This window comes from Herpailurus yagouaroundi, unplaced genomic scaffold (genome assembly GCF_014898765.1).
Source record: "Herpailurus yagouaroundi ecotype Mexico unplaced genomic scaffold, PumYag 188, whole genome shotgun sequence".
Lineage (NCBI taxonomy): Eukaryota > Metazoa > Chordata > Mammalia > Carnivora > Felidae > Herpailurus > Herpailurus yagouaroundi.
The window spans coordinates 21,149,515-21,161,953 of record NW_024412419.1 but is presented as its reverse complement, the minus strand read 5'-3'; the positions used below and the strand labels follow the sequence as shown (position 1 = coordinate 21,161,953).

The 12,439-nt window shown below is 37.2% G+C and overlaps 1 protein-coding gene across 1 annotated transcript in view; it reads right to left on the bottom strand.

Moving 5' to 3' along the window:
* Positions 1–200: 200 nt before the first annotated feature.
* Positions 201–12,439, bottom strand: part of RAB10 (RAB10, member RAS oncogene family) — a 79,567-nt gene continuing 67,328 nt past the window's right edge. The window contains exons 4-6 of the mRNA XM_040496248.1: positions 8,495–8,584; positions 7,888–7,989; positions 201–2,829 (exon numbers count right to left, since the gene is read on the bottom strand). Coding sequence (XP_040352182.1) covers positions 2,746–2,829; positions 7,888–7,989; positions 8,495–8,584 — 276 coding nt within the window. The 3' untranslated portion in view covers positions 201–2,745. The remainder of the gene's footprint in view (positions 2,830–7,887; positions 7,990–8,494; positions 8,585–12,439) is intronic.

Here is a 12,439-nt window from a genome sequence, read left to right as displayed (position 1 = left end):
CATGACCCTATGACCGTGGCGTCTCTTTGGACACCAGGACGATGCTGCTTTAGTGCCCCAGAGAGCTCCGTTTTTTAAGCAGTTTCTTACCAAAGGTAGTTCTTGAACTTTCTGCCCCTCTGATACTCAGTTTGCTATTTTGCATTGTTTTCAGAAGTAATCCTCCAACTCCATAAATAAATGAAAACCAAGCCACACAGTTGGAAATCAAGTTTTGTTTTTATATGAACAGAAGTAGACCATCTAGAAATATTTCAGTTTATTTAAATTGTTAAGTAGAATATGAAACCGAATTTGTAGCTAGTACCAGAGAATGGACTTAACTGTTTGGTGTTTAATGAGAACAGCTTCTACACAGGATCCCAAGAGACTTACAGAAAAAGGGGCAAAGCCCTAATATTAAGCAAATAAAACTCATGTTTCAAACAGGTTATACAAAAATTGATTTATACTCCATTTCCCTTTTTTTTTTGATATTTAGAAAGTGCAGATTTAACAAAAGGTAGCCATATCCTTTCTATGTACAATGCCGATTATAATTATGCAAACAACAAAACTGTCAGTCTGTTACCCAAAAATCCCAGTGTTTAGCTCTCAAACCTTAAGTCACTGAATTGAATCAGGATTAAAGAGGGTTAAAAAATAAAAAAGCTATTGCCACATTCCAGATAAAGGAAAGCAACACATACATTAAAATTAATCTAACGACAGTAGGTTTAACCTATAACTTTTCGAGAAGCTTAACCTCATTTCATTATTATTTTTAGTGGAAAATTAGGGATTATTTGGCAATGCTGCTTTTACTAGTAAACAATGATAAAGTCAAGTGAAGGAAAAAACCTAAGAACAACCACCAGTGAGGCATATAAAATTGTTTTTAGGGCACTATCTGAAAAATTCATGGATGTTCAGAGCAGATACGTCCCTATGTTGGTGATGTGAGCCAAGAGGGCATTAAAATGCTACCCACGACACAGAAAGACTTTTCAATGGAAGCTGCTGTCCTAAACTCAGCCTCTGCTAGAAATGAATCATGCTATTCATGATTATTTCAACAAAGGTATCATCTTAGGATGCTAGCAGCGTAGCAAACTTAACTTACCCTATCCTGATGATAAGCAATGAAGCGAAACTAGAAAAATGAAGTGAAAAAGGACAGGGTTAGAGACAGCCGGAGATCTGATCTGTACATGAAAAGCCTTTTGTTGTCTTTTTCCCAAATCCATGGTAATACAAGTTTTCCAAAGGGATGTGAAGATAGGACTTAAAATTAATAATACTCTAAAGTACTTCTAATCTTAAGGTAAAGACAACTTAACACTGAAAAAGTGTTCTTCAAAGGCCAAATCTCAGTATATTTGGCAAACATGTTAATAAATCTCACTCCTCCTTCCCACCTTAAAAAAAAAAAGAAAACCAACCAACCAACCAACCAAACAAACAAACAAAAAAAACAAAACAAAAAACATAACTTTTACTGGGCTACCAAACTGCTAGAGGAGTTGCCAAAATGGACACTCTTCAAATTTAGGTTAAGAGATTTATTCTAGGAAAGTGAATAGGCTATACACCTAATTAGAAAGACAAACCACAACACCCTCCAAACACTAGTGCATGCAATTAACTCTTCCATTTCATAAACTCAATGGATAGAAAGGGAACAGAGAGGGAAGAGGAGCATGAAGTAAAAGAGCTGATGAAGGAACCTGGGGCAGAAGTTTTAGGGGAAAAGAGAAAATGAGGGAAAGACAGTAGATAGTAGTAGGCAGTTAGAATTTCTCTTTCAGTTTACTTAGCAAGTTAAATCAGTACTTTAGGTTAAACTTGAAAAACCTACTAGTTTGCCCCTTTCATTTTTAAATAACTCATACCATTGGGTGGTGGTGGGGGGCGGGGGAGCAAATAAAGCAGCATGCAGGAAGACAGCGAGGAGAAAGTGGCCAAACAGAAGAACTGGTGGCAGCAACAGTTTGAAGTATCAAGGCCACTTGAAATTAAGACTCAGCAAACCAAAGCTATCATTTCTGCATTACCCTTTGTCCTCAGTTAACTACTTTGAAAATTATAGCCAAGCAAACCACAAACATTTGAATGGTTTATGTTTGGATGATATGTATGTCTCCTGCACATGCTTCCACCAAAACAAAACAAAACAAAACAAAACAAAACAAAACAAAACAAAACAAAACAAAACACAAAACAAAAGAAAAACCAAAGCGGTTCCTTTCCACATAAGGCACAGGACAAAATTAATCCCATTTACATATTCAAGGCGAAAATGAGTGTTTTCCTGGCTTTTGTTTCTTTTGCTATCACATGTCTATAGATTATAGGGACTCAAGCACATTATCCATGACAGAAAATTCCACTGTTGTACAAAATAAAATTGTTAATTCTAACTTTTATTCTTATACAATTTGCAGAATAGAGTTGAAATGATTGCTATAGGTTTTAATGTTGATAAGAAGAACTGGACTATAATACAACTGAAATGCAGTGGTGAGCTGAGCAAGTACATTTAAAAATGAAGTCACAGACATGATTTTTCTATACATTTTTTTTTGGAAGAAAATTATAAAGTCAGCAAGCAGTCACAGATGAAAGAACAAATAAAATAGGTGGACTGGATAATTAAGATGAGGAACAAAAGTATCTGTTTCGAGTTAAAAATGGACAGAGTGGTTTATTTTGCAGCAAGAGGAGCCAACAGGGTGGTGGATGGCAACTGACGGAACAGGAGGATGTTCAGCAACATTTGCTCTTCCAGCCTGTCACGCCTCCTCCACTGCTGATATCTACATTCTCACTGTTGGGCTCTTTTACAGGGGTCTGGAACACACACACAAGGAAAGTAACCCATGAATAAGCACTGCTATGAAAAAATCAAGATTCAACACAAATATTCTCATAAATGTAACAAAACATAATTACGGTCACATAAGATAGGTGTTCTCTCCCACGCAAAAAGTAAACATTTGGCAGCTTTGTTTCTGATCTACATTTTGCCTGCTCACTCCAAGCTGTGAATGTCTAGAGGCCTCCTGGCATCCTTTTAATAAAGCTTCCAATATCCTTTCTGCTGTTTGCACAGAGGTTTTTCTTAGCCCTGACCCCTGAGTGTTTAGGACTTAAAAAGCATTATCAGGCAAATGTATAAAACCAATGTTGGGTCGAGTCTAACCTCAGAGGAGTGAACCAGCCCTTTTCTGTCTAGTTAACTTGCCTTTTGAGACTGAAGCTTGTGATACTTTACCATACCTTTAAAAAGGCAGTCTCAACAATGATACGCTAACATTAAGTGGAAGGAAATGGGTGGGGCAGAACACAAAGTTGTAGAATTCATGTTAAAGATGGACACAGAAAAAAGTCAAAAGGAGAGGCATCAAATGTCAACAGCAGTAACCCTTAGGTAGTGGGGTTGAGTGATTTTATTTTCTTCTATGAATACTCCTGTATTTCCCCAATACCCTAAATAGTACTTTTAAAATCATAAGAATATCATCTTCTCAATGGACAGCCTACACTATATGTATGAAAGGAACATTTTTTAGCAACAGTTTGTATTTAGTAAAGTATACAATTTTTTTTGTTTTTTTAATGTTTACTTTTGATAGAGACAGAACACGAGCAGGGGAGGGGCAGAGAGAAAGGGAGACACAGAATCTGAAGCAGGCTCCAGGCTCTGAGCTGTCAGCACAGAGCCTGACACAGGGCTCGAACTCATGAACCACAAAATCATTACCTAGTCGCAGTCAGATGCTTAACCGACTGAGCCACCAAATCTTAACTGTGCTTAGTATATAATGTGAAACTATCAGATCAAAATCTAGAATGTAATACTCCCAGAAGGCTCCCTTATATCCCTTTCTAGCCAGTACTACCCTAACTAAAGGTAACCAGTACTCTCATTTCTGTCACCGGAGATTAGGTTTTTTTTCTGTTCTTGACCTTCATATACACGGAACCATGTTTTATGTATTCTTTTATGCATGACTCCCTTTACTCAGTATCAGTCTGGGAAATGTATCCAGATTGTTTTGTGTGTTAACAGTAGTTCATCATGAGTGAAAATTTAAAAGCTAGGGTGTAACTGGGAATATATTCTCTCCTAGAAACAATATAAAGTTAAGGTAACCCAGGGGGGGAAACAAAATATTTTAAAGGCATGTAGCCCAAGAGAAACCTGCTTAACTAATACTGAGGTGAAATTTCAACTTGCACTTCGAGGTCACCTACCTATTCTCACTGCTTTATGGGATTCTTCTGCTCATTGTACGTGATAGCTACAAGCTTTGCATTTAAAAAACCTTTTTGAGTTTTCCTGAACTAACTTTATTCCTATTGCAGATCTTGAGAAAAATGAACAGAAGAGAAAGAGGCCAGTCAGCACCTTGCCCATAGCAGAAGAATATGATTGCACAGGAAATACTCTTTCTCTGGTAACTTCCAGGTGTGGGTCAGTTAAAAGTACATGGGTGCTTAAAAACAAACAAACATGGGTGCTTGTAAGCAGGGAGGTCACTATATCTATTCACTTAGCACTTCATTCACAGTCCATCCCTTCACAATTTAACTTAGAGCCTTGAAAGAGACTCCCTAAAAAAGGGAATTATTCTATGCAGAGCAAAACATTTTAGAGCCAAAAGTAGTAATCAAGTTTATTAAGTACAACTCCAAGCTGTTCCCAGCCAAGAATAAGAGAAAGGCCAATAACTACATTTAAAAAGTGAGGGAAAGAATAAAGGAAGTTTACAGAAAAGGAAATACAAAAGTGATTGTTAAACAGATCTTTAAAAATGCTCACCTTACTCAAGAGAGCTGCAAATTAAATCCACCTTTGTTTCTTGTTTTTAAACCTGTCAGGTTGGGGAAGATCTGAAGGTCTTACAACCCACTATGTGGTCAGAGTGTGAGTAAACAGACGTCCCCATACACTGCTAGCAGGAGTGTTAATGGGTACAACCCTCAGGACAGCATGTGGCGCCATGTATCACAATTATTAAAAAACACGTATATTTTCTCTTTGGCCACTTCCAGGTATCTGTCCTTCATATATTTGCACATAATCATGTACTTACAAAATGATTTAAATACAGGATTATTCACTGCAATACAATTTATGAGATCATAAGGTTGAAAATCACTCAAATGTCCTTGAGAAAACCTGTTTAATTATGACAAATCAACTCAAGGGAGTAGCATTCAATTATTTAATAAGTGGACTTTACGTATACATTTAAAGTGCCAAACAGTGTACACGCTGCCTTACCCAAAGAGTGGGAATAAAAATATATTCATATTAACACCTATATTAATAACTAAGAGGTTAAACTGGTTACCTGTGGGGGAGAAATGAGCGGTTGGGGGAATGCAGTGGGAAACTTCTCTGCACTTTCACGCTCTTTATTTTAAATGTTTGAACCATGAGAATGAATTACCTAGTCTAATAATTAAGTTAAAAAATGGTTTAAATTGCTTTCACTCTGAAGTTAATTTTTCTTGGAGCACCTGGGTGGCTCAGCCAGTTGAGTGTCCGACTTCAGCTCAGGTCATGATTTCGTGTGGGTTCAAGCCCCACATCAGGCTCCATGGTGACAGTGTGGAGCCTGCTTGGGATTCTCTCTCTCTTTCTGCCCCTACCCTGCTTGCTCTCTCTCTGTCTCTCTCTCAAGCATCACTCCTGTTTCCCATATTCCAATGTAAAACAAGTTCATGTTTGAGGTTTTAACTCATAACCTGACCACAATGAAAAGCATTATGTATGTGCACAGAAAAAAAAAATGCAACCTCACATTTGGGCCTGCCTACATGGGGAAGACTCCAGACTGAGATCTTTCTGTATTGGTGTATCCATACTTTTGAGCCTTTAATATGAGAACAAGGAAAACCTATTTCATAGGGAAACAGATTGTATGATTATATAAGCATTTTTTAAAAATGCCAAGATTAGTGAGAAGTTGAGGGCTACAGTATGGACAGAAAGAAATCAGAAACCATGGAGAAAACTAAAAAATCCAGAAAGAGAAAGAACACAAAAGAATATTAACAAGTGTTATGGTAAATCTTATGGGTACTGGAATAATTTTTCACTGTGACCCACAAAGCTCTGAAATACAAAGTATATTATCACTAACTTAAAAAGTATTTTGGGGGGCACCTAGGCAGCTCAGTCCATCTTCATGATCTCGCGATTCACAAGTTCGAGCTCTGCGTTGGGCTCTGTGCTGACAGCTCAGAGCCTGGAGCCTGCTTTGGATTTTGTGTCTCCCTCTCTCTCTGCCCCTCCTCTGCTCGCACATGCTCACATATGGTCGCATGCTCGCTCTCTCTCTCTCTCTCTCTCTCTCAAAAATAAGTATTTAAAAAAATTAAAAAAATATATTTTTCTATCCCTGTTATTCCCTTCATGTAACTAAAAATGCAAACATTTTGCATTTGGGGTGCCTGGGTGGTTCCATTGGTTAGTTAACTGTCTGACTCCGGGTTTCGGCTCAGATAAGGATCTCCCAGTTTATGAGTTTGAGCCCTGCACTGGTCTCTGTGCTGACACTGTGGAGCCTGCCTGGGATTCTCCCTCCCCCACCCTCTCCGCCCCTTCAGCACCTGTGCTTTGTCCTTCTCAAAATAAATAAACTTTAAATTAAAAAGTACAAACATTTTTCCTTGTCCACCTAGTATTTTACTTTCATAACTGGTTTTTCTTATTTTTTAAATTTACTGTTTGTTTTTCTTCTTTTTGATGCTACTGTAAATGGAATTATATCCTTAACTTCATTTTTGTTAGTTTGTTTTACAGTCACTCTGAATAGTAATAACTGATGACTTTTTTCCAGTTTGAACACACAATTATAGTTGACAACTACATTTTGCTATATACAAAAGTAAGTTGTTTGATTTCTCTGAAATTTCACTAGATTTGTATTTGAGATACCATTTCTATTACACCTTGTGTTTTATATATATATGTATGTATATATATACACACACATAAATTATATATACATAAATGATAAATTCCGGGATTGGTTTTTTGAAAAAAAATATTATTTCAATTATAAAAATAGAAAAGTTACCAGAGCAATTAAATTTTCTCCTATACAATGCTTGCTTCTCCTATAGGATTTGTGTAAAAACAGATTTGTTCTGTTTTTATGTGCATTTAAATGTACTACAGAGTGAATAGAGAACTCAGGATTCATAACCCAATCTGTGTATTGTATCTAACCATCTGAGGAAAAATATGAAAATCAGACTTCCCAGTTTTGCTACAAGTTACTTGTAGTGGTGAGTTTCACAAATTAAACCCAGAAACTAATCTTGAGGCAAAGTTAATTCCCTGAGATTACATTTTATCATTTTTAACACATCACAGATTGAAATGATTGGCTAAAAGAAATATAGAGATGGATTTACTGTATTTATTCAGTATATAACAGATATGTGCCCTTTACTGGCACATCTGAGAAATGACTATATAGAAAAAAAATGATTCTGTACAAATCACCATTAGCTTAAATTTTAAGAAATTACCTATGGAAATGCAAAGAATGTATTAAGAGAAATGAGTCCAAAAGTTAACAAAAGAGCCACAACACCATGGACCGGACAAAAAGTTGAAAAAAGGAGCATGAAATTAGGGACCTGAGAGTCAGTGTGGGAGTTCAGAACAGTGTTACCACTGACCAGAAGCCACAGATTTCTAGTGGCTCTCTGTTCTCCCCAGGTCCTACTTCACTTTGGAGGGTTAGATGTTGGTGATAGGTAAACAGTTACGAACAATACCACCCAAAACTAATTTCTGTATGTTAATCTAGTACTTCAAAAAAGACTAAATGCTCAATTGTGACACTGGCACCTTAGAATTCAAAAGTAAAAATACGATCTTACCTTTCGAAGGATATCTTCAGCTAATGTGAGAAAAGCCTTTTCGATGTTTATATTTGCTTTTGCACTAGTCTCAAAAAATCTAATACCATGCTCCCTTGCAATCTAAAACAGAAGCAAAATGTCACCATAAAATTATCAAGCATAGGGTGCTGACTGCTGACGTTAGTATCCTGGAGGAAAAAATATTATTCTAAAGGCGGCAGTCTCTACTAGGTTATATAAAACGAAGTTATTTCGATGGGTCAAGATTCAAATGGTCAAGTTCTTTCAAAAATAAATAAGTAAACAAAAATACTAAAAGATTCCTCTTCTCACTTCGGGAGTTTACTTCAGATAGCCTAAGTGAGGTACTTAAAGTCTGAAGTTAAAAAATTGAGAACCTCTTTGTAATTTAAATAAGGTTAACAATACTACCACCACAGGTTTGATTCTGCCATACGTGTTGGACATGCACTGAAAAAATTCACTCAAAGGATAAACTATTGTTTCCCACAGCATTTATAAAACATTGTGAATAGCTCAGCATCCTCCATTACCAGTACCAGCCAATCTAAAGCAATACCATCTTTACAAAGAAAGCATATTAGTTTCATTCAGAGCTTTTTACCTGTTCTCCTTTTCCTTTAGGTACAACTCTTTTATCATCCATATCACATTTGTTTCCTAGTAACATTCTTTCCACATCTTCATTGGCATGCTACAATGGAAAACATTTTAAATTTACACACTACCACCAATTATAGCTTAATATTCTCTAAAAATGACTTTATTTTTCTCAATTTTCAGTGTCATTTTTATAATCTGAAAGTTTTAAAGCAATCATCCTGAAATCATCCCCATGCTAAGGCCTACACAAATTCATAAATTACTTAGAAAAAGAAACACAATCCCTAATATTGCTGTCAAATATTATTTTCCCCCAATAAGAGGCTGTATAGTTTCTAATATATTCTCACCAAAAGAGAAGATTTAGGCAAAAGATCTGAAACTGGAATCTCTTATGCATAATCTAAATCCAAGAAGGATGATGATTTTGGAGAATATGTATTACCCTGTAGAAGCCTTAATTATAAATTCTATAGAGCCCTTAAAATCTCAAAAAGCTATACTGCTAGGGTGCCTGGGAGGCTCAGTCACTCTTGACTTCAGCTCAAGTCATGATCTCACCACGGTCTGAGAGATTGAGCCCCGCTCTAGGCTCTGTGCTGACAGCACAGTGCCTGCTTGGGATATTCTCTCTCCCTCTTTGCCCTTCCCCTACTTGCGCATGCTCTCTCTCTCAAAATAAACATTAAAAAAAAAAAAAAAAAAAAAGCTATACTGCTAGAGCACTGAAATCCTAGTAACATCTTTTGCACAAATAGAAAAAACCCATCCCTAAAATTCGTATGTAATCTCAAGGGACCCTAAACAGCCAAAAATGATCTTGAAAAAGTACAAAGTTGGAAGATTCATACTTACTTCCTGCTTTCAAAACTTATTACAAAGCTACAATAATCAAAACAGTGTGTGCCACTGGCATAAAAAAACATACGCAAATAAAACAGAATCCAGAGCCAAGAAATAACCCCTTGCATGCATCTGACAAGTGCTCTGACAAGAGTACCAAGCCCATTCAATGGGGGAAAGAAGTCTTTTCAACAAATAGTGTTGGGCATACCAAATATCAATAAGCAAAAGAATGAAGTTGGGACCCGCAACTTACACCATATACAAAACTAAATTCAAAGTGGATCAAAGGCCTAAATAGAAGACCTAAAACTGTAAAACTCATAAAAGAAAATACAGGGGAACAAGTTTTATGACCCTGGATTTGTTAATGGTTTCTTGGATACGACACCAAAAGTATAGACAACAAAGGAAAAAATAGGCAAATTAATACTGCATCAAAATTAAAAACTTGTGTCTGTCAAAGGTCACTACCAGAGTGAAAAGGCAACCAACCCCCGGAATACCAAAAGTATTTGCAAATCATCTATCTTTGGCCCAACACACCTTTCTTTCCCTGAATGTCTCTGCAGCCAAGGTACAGGTTTTCTAGATAACGGAGTAATTTGAGATTGGATTGGTCTTAAATTCGAACCCATCACATTCTTTTTGACTAGCCCCATTCTTTTCTGGGTCACTCGTACTCATTTCTTCAGGTCTCAGCATAAATGTCATTCCTTATATCAAGAGGGTTTGGCTATTCTGGGTCCCTTCCATTTCCATATGAATTTTATCTTCCAATTCATAAACACAAAGTATGTTTCCAATTACTCAGATCTTCTTTAATTTCTTATAACATTTTTTCAGTATTTGAGTCTTGTACATGTCTGGTTACATTTTTCATAACTAGTTTTCCTCTTTTTTTTTTTAATTTATTGTTTTTCTTCTTTTTGATGCTACTGTAAATGCAATTATATCCTTAATTTCACTTCTGGATTTTTCACTGCTCGTGTATAGAAATACAACTGATTTTTGTATACTGATCTTATTTCCTCCAAGCTTACTGAGTGTGTTTATTGGTTCTAACAGTTTTATTTTTTGGTGTATGTGTATGGACTCCTTAGGATTTTCTATATACAAAATCTCATTATTCACAAATATAGTTTTACTTCCCAATCTGGGAGCCCCCTTTTTTTCCTCTGCCTAATTGCCCTGGCTAGAACCTCCACTACAATTAAGAATTACAGGTGGCATACTTCTCATTTTGTTAGTTGCAGGGGCCAGGTATGATGTTGGCTGTGGGATTTTCACAAACATCTTTTTTTATTAATCATTTTTGTTAATTTATTATTGAGAGACAGAGAGACACACAGTGTGAGCTGGGGAGGGGCAGAGAGAGGGGGAGAACAGAATCTGAAGCAGGCTCCAAGGTCTCAGCTGTCAGCACAGAGCCCCACGCAGGGCTCAAACCCACGAACTGTGAGATCATGACCTGAGCCAAAGTTGGTCCCCTAACCAACTGAGCCACCCAGGCACCCCACAGACATCTTTTATTAAGCTAAGGAGGTTCTCTCCTATTTCTAGTTTGTGGAGTGCTTTTATCATGAAAGGGTGCTGGTTCTTTGCCTCCTATCAATATGGTATATTACACTGATTGATTTCTTTTTTAAGTTTATTTTATTTTGAGAGAGAGAGTGGGGGGAGGGGGGAGAAAGAGAGAAAATCTCAAGCAGACTCCGCACTGTAAGTGCAGAGATCAACAAGAGGCTTGAACTCAGAAACCAAACCATGAGATCATGACCTGAGACAAAATCAGATGCTTAAACCAACTGAGCCACCCAGGTGCCCCTATACTGATTGATTTCTTGTATTAAACCACCTTTGCATTCCTAAGTAAATTCCTCTTGATCGTGTTATATAATCCTTTAGAAAATGTTGTTGGATCGGGATGCCTGCGTGGCTCAGTTGATTGAGCGTCTGACTTGGGCGCAGGTCATGATCTCACCGTTCATGAGTTCGAGCCCCGCATCCGGCTCCAGGCTGACAGCTCAGAGCTTGGAACCTACTTCAGATTCTGTGTTTACCCCTCTCTCTCTGCCCCTCCCCTGCTCATGCTATGTATCTCTTTCTCTCTCACACAAAAATAAACATTAAAAAAAATTTTTTTTTAAGTTTCCTTAAAAAAATAAAAATGTTGTTGGATCAGTTCAGCTTCTTTTCATTTAGTTAAAGCTTTAATTTCTACAAAAAAGTGAAAACTAGGCAGCACCATTCTTCTTTGAGATAAGAACTGCTTTAAAAAAAAAAATGTATATTTATTTTGAGAGAGAGAATGAGCAGTGGAGGGGCAGAGAAAGAAGGAGACAGAGAATCCCAAGCAGGCTCTGTGCTGTCAGTGCAGAGCCCAACACAGGGCTCAATCTCAAGAACTGAGATCATGACCTGAGCGGAAATCAAGTCTCAAGAGTCAGATGCTTAACAGACTGAGCCATCGAGATGCTCCCACCAATATCTTAGATGGCTTATATATGTCAGTTATGTATTGTAACTCTCATGTTGGGAAACTTAAGCCATCCAGCCTTAGTTAAGTATGTAAGGCTGTAATATAATAAAAAACATATTTGGTCCTTCTCCCCTGGCACAATACTCCTAATTTCCAGAGTGACAGATTGTCTTTTGTTATTCGTAACAATGCCCTTTCTGCTTATCTAAGTTTATGCTAATGAAGACTAGGGCAGAGGGTGCCTACAGAGCTTCACCATGGAAGGTGGTCACCAGAGGAACCAAACATGTAATTAAGGAATTGGAACTTCAGCCACTCCCCTATCTCCCATGAGGAGAAGGGACTAGAGATTAAGTTCAATCACCAGAGGTCAATGATTTAAGTAACCATGCCTATACAGTAAAGCCTGGATTAAACTCTGAAACAATGAAGTTACGGCACCTTCCAGGTTGAACAAATCAAAATACCCAGAGGGTGCCATGTCCAGAGACGGCTTGGAAGCAGTGTTCCCCAACCCCAATACCTATATGCCTATGCATCACTTCCATTTAGCTGTTCCTGTACTGTATCCTTTATAATAAAATAATAAATGTAAATACAGCACTTTCTTGAGTTCTGTGA